This window comes from Canis lupus, chromosome 18 (assembly GCF_003254725.2).
Source record: "Canis lupus dingo isolate Sandy chromosome 18, ASM325472v2, whole genome shotgun sequence".
NCBI lineage: Eukaryota > Metazoa > Chordata > Mammalia > Carnivora > Canidae > Canis > Canis lupus.
Window position 1 is genome coordinate 17983103 of NC_064260.1, and position 18411 is coordinate 18001513.

At 48.6% G+C, this 18411-nt stretch overlaps 1 protein-coding gene and 1 long non-coding RNA gene across 3 annotated transcripts in view; one reads left to right on the plus strand and one right to left on the minus strand.

Annotated features, from left to right (window-relative positions):
- Nucleotides 1-7369: 7369 nt before the first annotated feature.
- Nucleotides 7370-18411, minus strand: part of MAGI2 (membrane associated guanylate kinase, WW and PDZ domain containing 2) — a 1104679-nt gene continuing 1093637 nt past the window's right edge. Inside the window, exon 31 of the mRNA XM_049096782.1 lies at nt 7370-7959. Coding sequence (XP_048952739.1) covers nt 7370-7959 — 590 coding nt within the window. The remainder of the gene's footprint in view (nt 7960-18411) is intronic.
- LOC125752963 (uncharacterized) lies at nt 8559-18289 on the plus strand. 2 transcript variants are annotated; one of them, XR_007403658.1, is made up of 5 exons: nt 8559-9088; nt 9672-9824; nt 10589-10669; nt 15701-15858; nt 16763-18289. It is a non-coding gene; the product is annotated as an uncharacterized LOC125752963 (long non-coding RNA). The 2 variants fall into 2 exon arrangements; XR_007403657.1 differs by having other exon boundaries at nt 8569-9824.

Genomic DNA, 18411 nt, shown 5'->3' on the forward strand with positions numbered 1-18411 from the left:
AATCCTTGGCAAAGCGGGGTGGGTTGGTCACCTCATTCCCTGAGGCTCGGGCTCCTCTGTGCTGCTCCTGCCCCTACAGTTCTCATCTGACGCCTGCACCCCTCCCACCCCTTGCTGAGCCCCCATTTACCCAGCCACCCCTCCCCCCCTCCTGCCCCCTCACCCCCAACCTGCCTCTGCCTCCTTCACTTCTCCTTGGTAGCTCTCACTCCCTCAAGCTAGCCTCCATCTCAAGTGGTGCTCAAATGACATTAAGCCATTTTGATGGAGTATCTCCATGTCTGGTCTAGATTATGGGCTGGATGAATAGTTCCTCCTGGGTGGCCCAAGAGCCCCTCGCACTTGGCATGTGAAACATTTCTCTTCCTGGTGCCTCCAACCCTACAGCTGTCTGAAGTGGGTAGTGCCTGCCTGGCACACGGTTACGGTCTCACACCTCTGTGCCTCGCCCACAGCTAACACCCCATCAATGTTAAATGAGAATCTCAGCATCACTGAAAATGTTTACATATCTCTCAACTGATAATAATGACAACAATAAAAAATGTGTGTATAGCAAATACTTCCTCCGCGCCAGGCTCAGGTCAGGGGCCCCGACTGGTTCTCTGTCTAGATGATGATTGCACATGGGCCTGCTTTAAAACGGACTAAGTCATCCATAGGTTTTCACGTACCTTGGGGGCGTGTAACTTATTTGGCCACAATTAATATACTGAGGTTGGATTCCCTGGGTATATGCCTGTGTTCATGTGCAAGTGTGTGTTGTGTGTGTACACGTGTGTGATTTTGTATATATATAAGATTTTTTTTTCTGGGTTTTTATCTTGTAGCAGCTCGTTTGCCCACATTAGCTTGCTTTGAGGAACAACTAAGGGCATCCCAGAGCTGGCGATCCAGATCAAGAAGCAAGAATCCAGGGGTTCCTATTAATAAGAGATAACACCAAAGCAATTGGAAGGTATGCCACTGAGTCCTACAACCCCTGCTAATCTTTAACATGTGAAAAGTGTGGCAGACAGGACCGTTGGTTTTGAAGTATTCCTATGCATTTCTCCACGTTCTTTGCAGTTGAACCACTTGCAGCTCACTTTCATTCTCTTCTTAAGGACGGGGATCATAAATTGGCTCACATCTTTCCTGGTGGCTCCTGGACGTTAGATAGAAGTCACATCTTTCCAGAATCCTCCCTTTCTGTAACAAAGCACGCTTTGCATGCTGATCCTTATGTGGGTGTATTTATAATGCATGGGCCGTTTCCCCTCCCACATGGTCCCGTCTTAGTTACATCAGAACCTCTGGGAGGGAATCCCAACAAGACCCTAGAGAGTGGCCCCCAAACCTTTATCCGAGGCTCAGTCTCTTGTCTGAGCTTCATTCTCCTTGGGGCATGCCCGTCTTTTTAGTCTATGATTATTGACCGGTGAGTATTTCCAACTGGGAGACCTGAGTGTGAGGAGCTCTCACATTTATAAAAAAATGTAATACTGTCCCTTCTAGGTCTGGTCCTCCTGACATTTTCTTTTTCACTCTGGCTTGGAGCTGGTGAATGTCCCTGGCTTTGCAACAGGTAAGCCTGAGGCCTGCTTGTCCTCCCTCCCGCAGAGCCCTCCTATCTCTCCCCTCCATTCTGGGTGCTCAGGTCTCCTTACCTCTCACCTGCCAGCGTCTCCCACCTCCACTTCACCCTGGACGGGCCGGCCAGGACTTCCTTCCACAGCCACGTGCTGATTTTATCTTTTCTCTGCTCAGGAAGCTTTAATAACTCCCAACTGTTCCTAATGGAATAAGCTATCCGCTTGAAACTACCTCTGTTTAATCTCTCTCTTCCTTCCCTCCTTCCCCCCACCTCCCTGTCTCTCTGGCTCTGGCTCTGGCTCTCTCTCTCTCTCTCTCTCACAGAGTCTTGCTCAAAATAAACAATTCACAGTTTCTCTAACAAATCTCTAGATTTCTGAACTCTGCTCATGCTGACCTCTCCCTGACACCTTACCTGCCTCTTGCAATCTCGCCTACCCTTCCAACCCAGCTAAGATGCCACATACCCAGGATGCCTTCTAACTGCCTCCAACCATTCCCGCACCCCGCTGAAGCTGGCGTCCCCGGATCACCCCTATCCTGTCTTGTGTTAATTGTCGTGGTCTCCCAACTAGATGACACGCAGCTTGAGGCTGAAGGCTGTGTTCTGTTCGCCGGTAAGGTTTCATATGTGGTATAACACTCCAATCTTTTTATAAACGTTTATGAGACGGAGTTAAGTAGGTTTGTCCTAGGGAGTGACCCTGTTAGCACATGGAGCCCCTGAAATAATTTTATGAAATTTTGGATCCCGTTTCATTTTAAAGTTAACACCTACATTTTTCCCGCACAAATTTCTGGCAAAGGATGTGTTTTCTCTTGTATGCGTGCTTTAACTATGTTGGTGTGAACCTTGCGTTTGTAGATTTAACTCCTTAATTTATGGAAAACAACTGCCACAGACTCCAACTGGCAAAGCCAGTCGTTGTGGTCAAGCCAGACAAATAGCCATCACGCATTCGATCAGAAAAACTGTGACTTTATTTTAAAATTCAAATGAACGTGGGTGCTCAGGTTTAGATAGGAACCCTACCAGGGCTTCTGGATGAAGGAAGGTGTTGCTCAGTTGAATATTTCTTACCGATGCTCTCTGGATTCTCCTGCAGGAGGGCTGCATTCTCCAGTTCTCTCTGTTTTTACCCCCCGAGCTCATGTACCAGAGTGAAATCCAGGCTGGATGATAAGCTCATCTTGCTTCTCTAACGTAAAGGCCCCTTGCATTGGGCAGGTGGCAAAGTGGAACTGGCAGTCCATGGGTTTGAAATGCATAAAAATACAAGTTGAATTTCTGAAAATGAATTGCATTTGAGTTGTCCCTGCCTGTGTGCCCCCTAAGAAATCTCTTCATGCCCCAGGAGTGTGTGCTCTTCCGTATGAAGGCAGATGGCCTGGGATGAAATCACGGAGGATGCTTAATTTCCCTTCACACAGATACACCTCGTGAGGTTTTTAGAAAATTGCCCTTCCACCGAAGAAGGGAAGTCAAAGGTCACTTTGTTGCTTCACAAGATTCCCAGGTTGTTCTAGGTGAACTCACTCTCCGGGAGGCAGTTTCATCGAAGAAAAGATCCCATCCAACTATTGGAAGCCTTAAAAACACAGCTGACTCTTATGTGTGGCTGCCAGTCTCCTTCCCCTGAGTGGTAGGACATACGTTTCTGTGGGGTCCCCGGTAACTGGGCTGTCTGGGCGAAATGCCAGCGAGTGTCCAGCAAGGGGGTGATTACTTCTGGGATGTCGCTCTACGGCTTGTGGCCCACAGCACTGCCACCGGTAATCGTGACCATACTCTGCACGTTCGGCTGGTGCCCTGGATGAGCTCGGCATTAGGCTTGGTACCCTTGCTACACTAGCCCAGGAGAGGACTTGTGGGGCTTTGCAGGCAGCCTGTCTGGCCCTCTGCTTGTCTGAGAAAGGATCTTTGGGAAGTGCAAATTCTTTGGCAATTAGGCCATTTGATTTTGCCACGAGTCTGGCCTGGAAAAGAGTACTACTATTGGGGCAGGGCAGATTCACCTTTGGGGAGACCCACGCTTACACCTCAGGAGCCACTAATGAAGTCTCAAATGGCTTCAGTTGGGTCAGCTTCCCAGCAAACCGCCTCTAGTGCGAGAACAGCCATCAGGGCTCCGGCAGAGGGCCTCACGCTTAGATACACGGTCCACGTAGTTCTAGGCATGTGTGGACTTAAGCGCCACACACTTTTGTTTTCCCAGACCCCGTGTGTGGGGCCTGGAAGGTGAATGAGACCCTGATATGAGGGCCAGGGCCTCTCCGCTGAGGGTCGGGATGTTGACCCTAGACCGAGGCTGCCCACTGGTGGGCCGTGGGCCGGACCGGCCTGCAGTGGTGGGTGTGCTGGTAGCGTTTTGTCTTCTTGTTCAGTGTTTCTTAAAAATGTGAATTAAACTTGTCAAACTATAAAAACCACAAAATTTCAAATAAAAAGCTGATTTTTTTTTTATCCTCTTGAGAACCTGAAAGGCTATTCCATGGTGGACTTGGACCTGAGGAAATGACAGCCTCAGAGGAGGGAAGTGCCTGTCCATGGGCCCCGTCCCCACCCGGCTCTCTTCACTTCTTGGTATTTCCTGCCTGACCTTGGGGCCCTTTGACTCCTAGGAAGGCCCCCTGTCCAGCCGGGTGCCTCACTGGCCTCAACACACTCCCACTCTGTCCCTGTCTTAATCCTTCTAGTCTCTGATTTCTGACCTTTCCGATGTCCTAATGACTTTTATGTTTTTTGCTTCTAAAAAACATTTTAAAAAAAGGTAATTAGCTGTGCATCCTTAATATTTACACCCCATTTTGTTAATTGCATCATTTGGCGAGCCTTCTGCTTTTTTGGCTTGTGCCAGGCCTTCTTAGATTAGTTCATAAAGAATGACATAAATTTATTACAAATACTATAACTTTTGTGCTTGATTTCACACTTCATGTCAGCTTCTTCTCTTTCCCAAAAGTGACACATACCTAATTTTCAAAAAAATTAATAGTGGAGGAAAAAAAAATAGTGGAGGAAAAATGGTCAGTTTGGGGATTTGAGGCTCCCTACTGACATCAGTAGGAAGTCCCAACAGGATGAGGTTTGAAGGCTGTTTCTTTGGATTGTGATCTCGGTGATGGCGGGGGTGTCATCCTCCCCAGACTCCACAGACCTCTCTTCGCCCTGGTGTAGGTTCTGGAATACACTGCAGAGGGCATAGTCAGCCATTGACTTTGGACCTCTACACTACTGCTCACTAAATGTTGGCTTCTGCATAAACATGAAGAAATTCAGAATAAAAAGGAAAAAAATGTGATGGGATTTATTGTTGATTGATACTTGAAATCCTTTTTGAAAAAAAGGCACAATATCAATCAGGGTAGCAAGCAACAGAAACATACTGGCAGTTCATAAAAGATGGAGTTGGCTGAAAGGCAAGTGTCAACTAGAGTGCTTTTGAGAAAACTCGGATTTACTTGGGTAAAAAAAGTCGTCTTTTTTTTTTTTTCCTGTATAACTTCACTGCATTTAGATTCAAGTTTGGAAAAAAAAAAAAAAGTCCTGTTTGGGGGCATTCAATTTACACTCTAAAAAGAATTATGAAAACTGCAGTTTAAAAATTAACCCCCCAGTAACGACTTACTTCAAATTAACACACAGCCTATATAGTTAGAAAAAGAAAAGATTTTTGGATATATATTTTATTTGACAGTGTTTTAGAATATCATACAGTAAACAAGATTTCTGTAAAAGTTAATTTATCCATAGTGGTGCGTTTCATAAAAATAGTTGCTCACTTACAGTCTTTCTGTGACTATTAATACATGGAATTATATTTATAGAGATACAGCTGTACAGGGTAAATTCACAGCTAACACTACACAGAAATATTATTTGGAATGGGATTTAGATGATGTGCTGTCTTCACAGGTTATGGATTACAGCCGCATAAAGCAATTACTGCACAAGTAGTAGCCGTGAACTGTGCAAATTAGAGTTTATGCAAGCGTAATCTCAACTTTTTTATCCTTTTGTAACACATGGAAAATAAAGGTCAGAGGATACAGTACCGGGACGTGCAGCTACACTACAGAAGCATTGTCCAAAACCAGATTCAATAAATTAATGGCAAACTCTACTGGATGTCTAGTCCAGGGGAGAAAGACTAATTGAGATTAAACCAAAAGTATTGTAAACTGCTACATGTGTTTGTGCTTTTGTTTATGATGAATGGATTCCATTTTTGGAAATTGCTTTTACAAGCTGCAAGATTCTTCACTTGAGGCTTTCGGCCACGTTCTCCTCTTGTCAAACAACTCGACTACACCTATGCCTGATGGAAATTAAACGGCCAGTGCTCAGGTTGCTGCAATTTACAGAGATGGAAAGAGTCAACGGAGAGAGGCTATTAGGCGTGACCTTGTGTGATGGATCTGATCTCCCGTTTTTACTTATTTGACTACAAGTTCAGGGAGGTGAGGCTTATCTGCATTTGAACTCCTGTAAGGGCCAGAATCTGGGAAGGATGAAGCCTCATTCATTCAGGACAAATTAAAGAGAAACTGCCCTCAGAAAACAGTTTGCCTTTTAATATGTGTAGCTACAAATAAGTACCAATGGATAATTAACTGCCCTAACATTTTACAAAGGAATATTCAAAGGGCAGAGAAGAAAGGCAAGCCTTAGGATGGTAATAGGGGATCAACGCAGATCAATGAACATAAACCCAAACATCCAGAGGTTGCTGAAGACATTTAAAAATGGCAAAGGATGCAGAGACGAGAAAGCAAACCAAACCAAAGGAGAAAGAATAAGGGAAGGCAAAGCAGAAAAAGAATGCTAAAAGGTTCACATTCTTTCATGAAAATAAATTGGCCATGATTTTTTAATACTGGGGATTCATTCTAATCGGAGAAATACAGGCGAAACCCTTTGCCTCTGCTCTATCAAAGTGAAAATGAAGTAGTGGAAAGAGGATCTTAAAAAAGACAATAAAATAAGTGAAATAAAACACTGCTGTCAAAGAAGCTACCCTCTCCGCTAGCCTGAGACCCTAGGAAAAAGCCTTTTCATGAAGGAACTGCAGCGGTGCCGACCTCGATTCGACAAATTGTGGCCCTTCAATCATAAAATGCCTATTTTAGATGAAAACCAATTAAGATCTATGAGCTAAACTGCAAAATTCTGACTTACGGCAATCTCTTCCCTAAGATACAATTTTTTAAACCTCTTTTTTTTCCTACCACTGAAAATGTACAGAAACATGATTTGATCACAGAAATGGCAGTAAAAATGGCATCACAGCGACGAACGCACTAGGTTCCTAAGTCGTCCTGCGGGCCGGGCCGGGCCGGGCCGGGGCGGGCCGGGGCGGGCCAGGTCGTGGGCAGCAGTTCCGGATGGTCCAAAGAAACCTTTTAACCCCTGTCTAGATAGGTCGAGAACAATTTATTTACAACTCTTTAGATCAATTAAAAGATATAATCTCGTCTCAGTTTCAGCTTGCTCCGTGCAGTTTGAATTTTTTTTTTTAAGGCGATATTCCAGTTTGTGATTGCTCTTAACTTGTCCGGTTTCTTGGTAGAGAGTTTGGATGGCATCCAAATCCTTCATGCAGCGGGGGTCATTTTTTTACTTTTTTGAGATTTTTTTCTTTTTTTCGTTTTTTTTTTTTTTACTAAAGCTACACTGCACTGTCTCCGCGGTGTTCTCCACGTGGTTTTGGTTGTCCCGGGGCCGGCGGGGCCTGCGGGGGGCGCGGCGGGGCGGGGCGCGGCGGGGCGGGGCCTGCGGGGGGCGCGGCGGGGCTCAGCGGCCCGCGGTCGGGGCTCCCGGCCTGCGCGCGCCGGGCAGTCGGTCGGAGCCCGGCACCTTCCAGGGCCCCGGCGCCACGGCGGCCCTGCGCGGGGGGGCGCCGCCCGGGGCCCGCGCGCCCGCCCCGCCCCCGCCCCCGCCCCGCCCCGCGAGCGCAGGCGCCGCCCCCGGGCCCCCCCGCCGGCCGAGCTCCGCGCCCGCCGCCCCGCGGGGCGCCCCCTGCCCGCCGCCGCCCCCCCTGCCCGCCGCGTCCGCCGCGGGCCCCGGCGCCCCCGCCTCCGGGCAGCGGCCGCCGGGCGCCCCCTCGAGCCCGGGCCGCGCCGCCCTCCGCGGGCTGGCCGGGCGCTCCGCCTGCTCCCCGAGGCGCTGCTTCTTCTGGCCGCCGGCCGCCAGCTCCTTTGGTTTCCGGACGTCGTGCTCCCGCTTGCTGTCCCAAGGCGGGTCTGGGCCGGTGTGCCGGGAGGGCTCGGAGGGCGGGGCCGGGTGCGACGGGGCCAGTGGAGGGGGGCCGTCCTCCGGGGGGGCGCCTACTTCCTGCAGCCCTGGGGCGGCGGCGGCGGCAGCGCTGCGGGAGCCGGGGTCGTCTGCGGGCGGGAAGCACAGCGTTAGGGCGGCGCCCGCGCCCCGCGCCCCGCGCCCCCTCCGGGGCACGAGGGTCCGAGCCCCCCGCCCCCGACCACGCCCCCCCCGGCGGCCCGCCCCCCGCCCCCCGCCCCCGAGGCTGCAGCCGGGCGCCCCCAGGGAGCGGGGCGGCTGCGGGCGGGCGGGCAGCACAGCGTTAGGGCGGCGCCCGCACCCCGCACCCCGCGCCCCGCGCCCCCTCTTGGGCACGACGGCCCGAGGCCCCCGCCCCTAGGCCACGCCCCCTGCTCCGGCCACGCCCCCGGAGGCCGAGGCTGCAGCCGGCCCCCCCGCCCCACTTCGCCCGGGCGCCCCCAGGGAGCGGGGCGGCTGCGGGCGGGCAGCACAGCGTTAGGGCGGCGCCCCGCTCGGGGGCACGAGGGTCCGAGCCCCCCGCCCTGGCCACGCCCCCTGCTCAGGCCACGCCCCCGGAGGCCGAGGCTGCAGCCGGGCCCCCCCCCCCTTCGTCCGGGCGCCCCCAGGGAGCGGGGCGGCTGCGGGCCCCGCGCGCCTCCCGCGCTCGGCAGCCCCGGAATCAGCGCGCCCCAGTGTCCCGTAGGCCGGCCCGGTGGCCCCCCGGCGCCATCAGCAGCCCGGGGCCCGGAACATCCGCTGCGAACAGGCCCCCGGCGGGTCGTGGACCCGGTGGGGCGGGTCGTGGACCCCGCGGGCGAACCGAGCTCGCCGAAGCCCTGGCCTGGCTCCTCTGGGAGGAGGGGTCGGGACAGTGACTTGCAGCCTTTAGGTGTCACTCGAAGCATCATTAGCTTCCACCAGGCGCTCCCAGAATTTGGATGAAGTCATCAGAAACCGTTTACTGTCGTCCTTCTGGAAGTCATTCCTTAATCCTTTCTAGTAGTTCTGACAGCATAGCAGGGCCAGGCTACCAGAAATGATTCTCCCTAGGAAGCCTAGTTTCAACATTTATTCGGGGTTTCAGAGCTCCCTACTTTGAGAAAGGACTCGAGACAATTTACGACAAGACACAAAACAGGATGATACACATGAGGAATGATTTTTTTTTTTTTTAAAAGCAACCACTGGTCAGAAGCCGAGTAGAAGGAAGACAGATGTGTTAGGAAGCAGAGATGGGTTAGTTACTACCATGAGCTCTAACATTACCCCTGGGTTTCTAGCTCCCCAATCAAGATTAAAGCAGGAAAATCCCATAGTCTTCCCTTGGTATTTGCAAGGACTAGGCCCCAAGACCTTTGGAAATCCTCAAACTTTGAAATATCTCCTTAGACTGTAAGTTCTCTCCATACAACTGGCATAGGGTCGTGAGTGGGGACGACGAGGCCTCCTGATCAGGGGTGCTGGGTGGCAGGAGAGGCTCCTCACTAGCCAGGACGTTCAGCTCCACACACGAGCCTCGGTGCCTGGGAATCAGTTCCTGCCGCTGTAACCTTATACGTGGCAGACAATTAAAGGCCCTTATTCAGACTCAATCAGTGAATGTCAAGGGTCTACTTGACTTAAAATTTGAGGATTCTTATCCAGTATCTTTGATGCTGATTTATAAAGAGGAAACGACAGGCAGAAGGCAGTGGGGTGGATAGTTCCAGTAATTCTGGGCCACCTGTACAATATCAGATCAGTTTTAAAAAGTTTCTCCGTGGATGTTCAATTCGAATGGAATATTTAGGGCTCAGTGTTCTCTTCCTTCTTTTTGTAGGTAGTTCTATTATCATGTTCACATAAGGAGTAAAAAAGTCCTGGAAAAGCATCAGAACACCTGGAATCGAATCCTGCCTCTGGCATTCACCAAGATGTGATTTTGGATCAACTACTTGATCTCTCTGAGCCTCATTTTCTCCTTTTATAAGGGGTGACTGAAGTGTTTACATCATAGAGATGAGATATGCACTTTTAAAGGGGACAGCACTTTGCAATGGGAGGATTATAACGATTTTTTACACACAGTTGAGTCAGATTTCTACTCTGTGTCCCAGTAGCTACGTATGGACTGGCCGTATTAACTAGCATACTTGTAGGTGAGGTTGTAAGTGCAGTAAATCATCCATCCCTGATGGCTGTGATCCCAGGTGTGGTTTTGCTCTACCCCCAGGTGGCCTTGGCTACTTCAAAGAGTATTCTAAAATCCTCAAATGCAAATGTTTTTGTTGAAAATTGGGAGTATGTTCTGCTTCTGGCTGGGCTAGAATTTGAAAATCAAACCGTTACAGCAAATGATAGACCATGTCCACTCCATCAGACAGGAAGAGATTGCCTGAAGGAGTTAACGGTGGTCTCCAAAAGGCCTAACTAGAGGGTAGTGGTGCAATGGTAATCTCTAACTTGGACTGTGATGATGCCATTTCACAGTTTACTATCTCTTCCCAACACCCCCCTCCCCTACCTCTGCCAATTCCATCCTGTAGGGCCGAGTTAATTAGCTGGCCTTGGGTTAACTGTGAGATACAGGGAGGTTGATATTATTCACACCATTTCCTGAAGGAGGAATTGAAGCAGAGAGAGGTTAAGTAATTTGACCAAGATTACAACATGGGTCAGCCAAGAGTAAAAGGTTGGGTGTTTTTACTCTTTTTTACTTACTAAGAACATTTTCCTAACCTCTTGCCTTGCAAATAGGATCAAAGCATGTGAAATGGACCTGCTCAGTGGCCACTGCTGACCAACAGGACCTGGACCCCATCATCACTGGACAGAATGGTTAGTATTTATTTCTGAGCCTCTTACTCTTGACAGTAAACCAGAAGGTAAAATCATTCCAAATGCAAAGATACAGAAGAATCACTCTTATTAAAAAAAAAAAAAAAGATTTCTCTAGTGTTTGTTTATAGATCATTGAATTCTTAGTGGTGGAAACCAAAAGCTAAACTATCCCAAGCCACTTGTGACTGAGAGTATTAGTTAGAAATTAAAATGAATTGCATCTTAAAGTAAAATGACTTTAAAGGATGGACCTTTACTAAGTTGCTTGATGGTTTTGTTTTGGGCAAGAATTCCCCACCCGAGCACCAGCCACGTGGCACCTGCACCAGGCAGGAGCCTGCAGAGCTGAGTGTAGTAGACCAAGGTGGCGGGCAGCCTGTCCCCCACCTTGCCTTTTACCCGCCTCGTCGAGGTGACCCGAACTGGGGTGCAAACTAGGGTTTTCGTGAAGCCTTGACACATGATGACCAGAAGAAATAGCCACATTTCCTGCTGGTTCCTTCAAACTGTCTTTTCCCCCTGGTCCCCTCTCCCTTCTCTTTCTCTTCGAACCTGGCCACCACCTGACATATGTCACCGTGTTCATTTACTGAGTCTGGTGCCCAGAAGACGGGCTCCCCACGTTCTTCCCGTCTGAGGAAGCCTAGAATTAGAAATCATGGAGATGCTTCCTAGGAGACAAAATCAGCCATGTGGGCCTGCCGGGGTTCCTGCAGCCCCTCTGTCCAAACAAAGACCCCAGCAGACCCAATGGCTGAAATCAGAAAAAAAAAAAAAAAAAAAAAAGAGAGAGAGAGAGAGAGAGAGAGAGAGAGCGCCTCTTATTCCAGCCCGGCTTCCTCCACCCGCCCTCTCCCGCTGGCCCCCCGGAGTGAAACTGCTCTCGTTCAGGTCACCAGTGATCTTTCTATTGGCAAGTTCAGAGGACACCTCTCTGTATTCATCGTCATGCTTTATCTCACCACCTTTCACACAGATGACCACTCCCAGACACCAAGTGAACCCCTGGCTTCCATGACACTCCATCGTCCTGTTCTTTACCCCACCTTTCTGGCCGTTCCTTCCTCTTCTTTTACTTGGCCTCTAAATGTTGGCATTCCTCAGGGACTGGTCTTAGGTTATTTTCGTGCTTTATGGTGTCTCTTAGGCGTTCTCATCTATTCACGTAGCTTTTATACAACAGCAGTACTCCCAGAGGTTTCTGAACTCTACGCCATGAGCTCTGGGCTGGTGTCCACCTGTCCATTTGCTATCTCCACTCAGATCGTCCATTGGCATCCTCTCTGTAACAAGTCCCAAGTGGAAATCTTTTCTCCCTGAACCTATTCTGCACTCTGTCCTTCTTTCCCCATCTTGGTGAGTGGTACAACCATCACTTGGAGTCAGTCTTGATTGCTCTCTCCCTCACCTCACAAACGGAATCCACCTGCAAGTCTTATGAGTCTTATCTTCAAGTGGACATGGACTCTGTCAACTTATGTTCGCCTTCACCTTCGCCACCTGAGGTCAAGATCCAGGGCTGTCCCTGGAAGGATGCAACCGGTGTAGGCTGCCCAAGATAATCCCATTTAAAAGAAGGCCATAGTGTGCACATCTTTCATAAACCCTTGGTGATGCTGTTAAAGGCAGAGAATTCAACAGTGACTTTCAGTGTTATTCAGGCAAGAGAAGTTCAGTGTAGGATACTGGGAACTACACACCCTCCCCTGAGTTCAATGCTCAGGACAACCAACCTAGTTCCCACACCCAAGGGATGGGCCTGCCAAGCTACTGTTCCTCACATGGGCTGCTACAATAAACCACCCTTCTCTTTATTCAGACTTGCTTGATTCTTCATACAGCACCCACAACAATATCTTTGCCACACAAATTAGATCATGTCATTCCTTTGCTTAAAACTTTCAAGGGATTCTTACTGTTTTTGGATAAAAACCCAAAATTAATACCATGACCCAGAAAAAACTGCATGATCTGGCCCCAGCCAGCCCCCTCGGCTTCATCTCTATTTACTCTCTATTTTCCAGTGAAGACACTGGTCTTCGTTCAGTTCCTAAATGCACCGAGCTCCTTCTCTATTCTGGGATGTATGTCACTGCTGACTCTTCTGCCCAGAAAGTTTTCTCCCCAACTCTTCATAGGGTGGGTTCTTTTTATATTCTTTAGCGCTCTTAAATATCACCCCCAATCCAAGGTAGATGTTCTGCTGTCCTCAGGAGCATCTTGTCTTTATTTCCTCATAGTACTTATGATTGGTGATTCTCTATCTGCCTGCTTATTCGATTAATAGAAGTTCCAGTTACTAGATCACAAGCTTCATGAGGGCAGCGGCCACGGTAGTCTTGTTTATCCATTGGGAATTTCCGCCTAGCACGGTGTTGGACATGGTAATAAGTGCCCAGTGAATATTCGATGAACAAATCAATTAGTTGCACAAAGAGAACACGGACTCAATTAGTTGCACAAAGAGAACATGGACTCAATTAGTTGCACAAAGAGAACACGGAAGACTCGAAACCCAATGCTTACTTGAGCAAACACTTCAGATCTTCATTTAGAGAATAATCAGCAAATATAGGTTTGCATCCCTGACTTTTATCAGTTTTCAGAGAGAGGATGGTGGTGAAGTGCTAGTGTGTATTTGACAGGAGGGCAAATAAATAAGTTTGGGGGAGGCATGCAGAGAGGAAAGACAGCAGCAACAAAAAAGGCACTGGAATGGCTTTCATCAGTGGTCCCTTGGGATAAAAAAGCTAGGGGAGCTCTGGATCTATAAAGCAGGCAGTCAAGTTCCCCTGGCTTTCAACAGATGTTCTTTCCTTTGTTAACCTTCTCAGCCACGATGATGCAATGACTTTGCTTAAAGGAGCTTCATCTCTGGGGAATCATTAGTCAACGTGCCAGTGAATGTTCAGATGAACCACAGGCCAGATAGACCCTATATAGCTCACACTGTGTTGGCAGAAGGAGCAGATCCCTCTCCTAAGTTAAGGTCAAGTTTCTTCCCCTGCTTCTTGTTGGCTCTAGCCAGTTGGATCTGTCCTAGAAAATGGTCTGATTAGGGACACGTGGGTGGCTCAGTGGTTGAGCGTCTGCCTTTGGCTCCGGTCATGATCCCGGGGTTCTGGGATTGAGTCCCACATCAGGCTCCCTGCATGGAGCCTGCTTCTCCCTCTACCTATGTCTCTGCCTCTCTCTCTCTGTCTCTCATGAATAAATAAAATCTTTAAGAAAAAAAAAAGAAAATGGTCTGATTAATACATAATTACATATTATTAGTATATCTGTACACAAGTCACACACACGTGTACTATTAACTTTGAGTTAAAAGATGTGTGATCTCTTGAATTATCTTGTAGGAACTCAGCAATATTGAAAAATAAAATGTAGTCTTCCACTACGTAATCTCGCTATGCCTAAGATTAAAAAACAAACAAACAAAAACCCTTATCTACTGTGTTTGAACAGCTTGTTTTTTTATGGCATATAAAAGCAAGTCAAGTGACAGTAACAAAGAGGTGACCTACTAGGAATAGACTACTTATTGCAGTAAATAAGTATCCGCATTATTGGTTTTCCTGGGTGGCTCTTATCTCCAGCAAAAAATTGTGCAGAAGAGGAAAATGTAACCGGCATCAAGGAAGAGTTAATTTTATCCTGTGCTGAAGGGTGAGGGAGAGACCCCTTCGGAGGAAGCCAGGGATTGCTGAAGGGGAAGGAGGGCCTGTCTCCGGTCCCACACCTCAGCTAAGACTCCTAGGGCTTCCAGCTTTGGGCCCATTGGTCCCCAAGGCCCTGCCCCAAGGCCCCCGGCACTGCTCTCCTCCTGCCAACATGGGGCCGGGATGAAGAGCCTAGTGGCTGCCTTTCGGGGAAGGGTGTTCAGGAAGGTAGCAGTAGTGTTAGCACTATTGTATGGCTAATAATGGCAGCAGGGAACATGGAGTGAGGGGCTGACTTAATACCAGTCACTCTTCTACTGTATTTACCCACGTGAAAACTGTACATTTACAGATGAGGAAACTGAGGTACAAAGAGGTTAAATAACTTGTTGCAGGCTGCGTAGCTGGTCAGGAGTGGGGTGGGGCTGTTCAATGTTCTAGCAACTCAGCTGAAACACTGTCGCTAGACTCCTTGGCCATCCTCTATTTTGATTGTCAAATGGGACTCCTCTCTTCTGGGGCAGTATCCTAGAAACTCCCATCGAAAGTGATTCTTTCAGAGGCAGCTCCATCATTATTCTAAGTGGAGACTAGGAGATGCCATTTGTGTCTGAACCTTGGCCACGGAGGGGCAGTCACCATAGTGAGGGTGTTGATTTGTGAAAATGCTGGAAACGCGAGCAGGAATCAGAAGATAATGAAATTGCATTTCTGAAGGGCAGAAAATACTATGTATTTTTAAAATGGCCCTCACAGTGTCACACTTTGACCTGGACTGGCCTGAAAATACTCCTGCTAGATATTGGAGACACAGAGTCAGTTCAAGACCTACTGTTACTGCTCAAACAAATGAGCTTACTCTGCAAAGAGATCCATGGATTTGGTAAGTGTCCCTTCTTGCTATAAAAACCTCTCCTGTTGCAGCCGACGGTTGGCTGGGTTGGAGAAGACTGATGTGGTTACACTGAACTATATTTTCTTCTAATTTACAATATTATAGGAAAATGTAAGAAACAATGACTAGAGTAGATCAAAGAACAGTAATGTGAGGTCATTTGGTGTTCAAAAGAAAAATCTTTTCAGGATGGGTCCAAGCTGTAATGGTTCATTTGGATCTGTTCAACCATCATTAGGGTGATTGCTTTTTGTAACGAAATACAAAGAAAAGTGTGCCTTTAAAAAACTTCTGAACAAATTAATGATTTTCCTTTGCTCTTGCTCTTTCTGAAGCATGGTTTCCTGTCTGGAGGCATCGTTAATGGCATTCAAACATGTATTTGTGTCACCTTTGTTCCCAGAGAGATGCAAACTAGGTGTTATAAACGTCAATGACCTTAAAAATTGTGACCATATTTGCTTATTTTTGCAGCAAAATAACCATTTTCAGAGCATAATCAAAGGTGCAGCAGTAAGCCTGTGGCAAACCTGACCTCCAGGGCTGAAGGAGCAAATCTCAGGGCCGATGGGGCTCTTGATTATGGAGCTACCATTTACTGAAGGCTTCACCTGTAACCTGACCTGTGCCAGGTGCGTTGTATACAGGAGCTTTCAATCCTCACAACAGCTCTGCAATTATCCCCACTGCGTAGATGGGGAAACCGAGGTTAGATATATTAAGCAATGTGGAAGGGCTGCTCAGGGTAAGTGAGAATCAAGAGGACTCCAGAGCCCTGGCCCAAGCCCCTCCTCTGTTTTGGTGCTTGCTTTCTTCTTCTACACCAGGACACACGTAGAAAAATATGGAAAATACGGTGTGTCGTCAGTGGACTGGAGTAAATGGAAATGATCAAGGTCCGAAGACTCCAGCCAAGCCCTTCTGTGCCCCAAGGGCCAAGGGGGTTGCTGTCTTGGTGTCACTCATCAGAGGTGTGTCTGGGAGTACAGATTGTGAGACTCGGCTCTATTTTTCAACAGGTAGAGTCTTGATGACCCAGATGCGACCTGGAATGCGGTGCTGCTCAGGGATTGGTCTCAATGAGCTCAACACCTGCATTACAGGACATATGAGAAACATGCTGGTTCATTTATTTTAAGCATCTTTTGGAAAGCAGCACATTCTTCTTTTCAAATAAAATCTTAAATGAAAGCCAATGTGTAAAACAAACAAAAATGGAACAGCTTTGGCTAGGTGGGGTGGATCCAGAGCCTCTGGCCCTTCACCCCCCTCCCACCTGCCCGGTCTCTTCCGCCCTCCTTAATCCCCATCACCTTTCCTTGCATTCACCATCCACCTGCTCTCTGGTAACCGTCACCCCTGCCTGGGTCTTTAGGCCATTTCTCACTTGAAGCTCTAATAAAGCAGTTTGTAAACCACTACATGAAGAAGAACGTGCCTCTGAGACCCCCTGTTAAAATGCAAAAATCCCCATTTGGGAGTGGGAAGAGGAGAAAGGGAAGGTTTGCTTATAGATTTTTTCCCCTTATGTGTTAGCCGCTGGGAGTTGGACTCCAGAGAAGGGAGACCGAGCACGGGGACGTTCTGCTGGCGAGCGGCGATGGAGATGTCTGGGGCACAGGGGCGGAACAGACGCCACCTGGCCCTAACTTAGTCACCCGGAGCCTTGGCGGGTGGATCACCCCCTGCTGGGCAGCGGTGGCCCCGCGTGTCTTCAGGGAGAGTGGCCAGCCGCTGGCAGAGGAAGCGGTGTCCGGCGGGCCTGGCTTCCAGCTCCAGTGCTGCCCCTCGGCATGGACCAGGGCAAGCCGTTGGAGCATCCTAGCCTCAATTTCTCAGGGAGATGGAAAACCAAGAGTTGGGGAAGATGTCTCCCTGGGTGCCCTCCCAGACCTGTGATAAATGAAACACTATGTATGAGGGTTTATATACATGTCAGCCATTAAGTTAATAGTTAAGCCCAACTTTAAAAATGGGCAAAGGATGATACCAAGGATGATATCTGAATGGCAAAGGAGCATATAAGAAAGACTCGACATCACTAACAGCAAAATGCAAAATTGTAAGGAGATGCCACTACACATCTGCTAATGTGGCTAAAGGAAAAACCAAACCAAACCAACGACCCGAAAATAACTGGCAAGGACGCGGAGCCCCTGAAACTCTCTTATGTTTTCGTTGGGAAGGAGAAGTGGAACAGCCACTTGGGAACAGTCTGGCAGTATCTTAAAAAGTGAAACATTTCTGGATCCCTGGGTGGCTCAGTGGTTGAGCGGCTGCCTTCGGCCCAGGGTGTGATCCTGGGGTCCCGGGATCGATTCCCTCGTCGGGCTCCCTGTGTGGGGCCTGCTTTTCCCTCTGCCTGTGTCTCTGCCTCTTTCTCTCTCTCTCTCTCATGAATAAATAAATAAAATCTTTAAAAAAAATGTGAAACGTTTCGTTACTGTACAACCTCACCATCCCGCCCTGAGGCTGTCTCACAAGTGAAGGAAAAACTTAAGTTTACACTAAAACCTGCGTGTGAAGTTTTAGAGTGGCTTCGCTCTTATGCAGCAGGACCTGGACACAACACAAATGTCCATCACCTGGTGATGGGTCAACACACCCATGACACCCCGGGGGCGAGGGACAGGAGTCAGCCGCGGACTGGAACAAGCAACTGGTCCACCCGTGAGCGAATCTCAGCCTCACCACGGGGAGAGGGAGCGGTCAGGCCCAAGACGTCACATGCGGCGTGAGCCCCTTTATACGAGCCTCCCCAGCAGATGACACTAAAGGGGCAGAAAACTGAATAGTGGTTTCCTGGGTCTGGGCATGGGAAGAGGCTTGACCACATGGAGAATGAGAGATCGGGGGGGTGGGGAGGGGATTACGGGCTATTCTGTATCGTGATTATGGTAGTACTTATATAATTGCGTGGGTTTTTCAGAACCTGGGTAGAATTGTACAGTAAAAAGGGTAAGTTTTCTGTCTATAAACTATACCTCAATTTTTAAAATGTGAAAAAATTCATAGTGCTGATAAACTGTTTTTAAGCCTGGTGCCTCAAAGTCTTTTTACACTGGCTCCACCTTTTGCAAATACTGTTTCCACCACTAGTTTGCTTAATAACCGAATAACTGGCCTGCCTCCCTGCCCCCCATGGCACCAAGATACATCTTAGCCCAATGAAGCCGATAATGAAT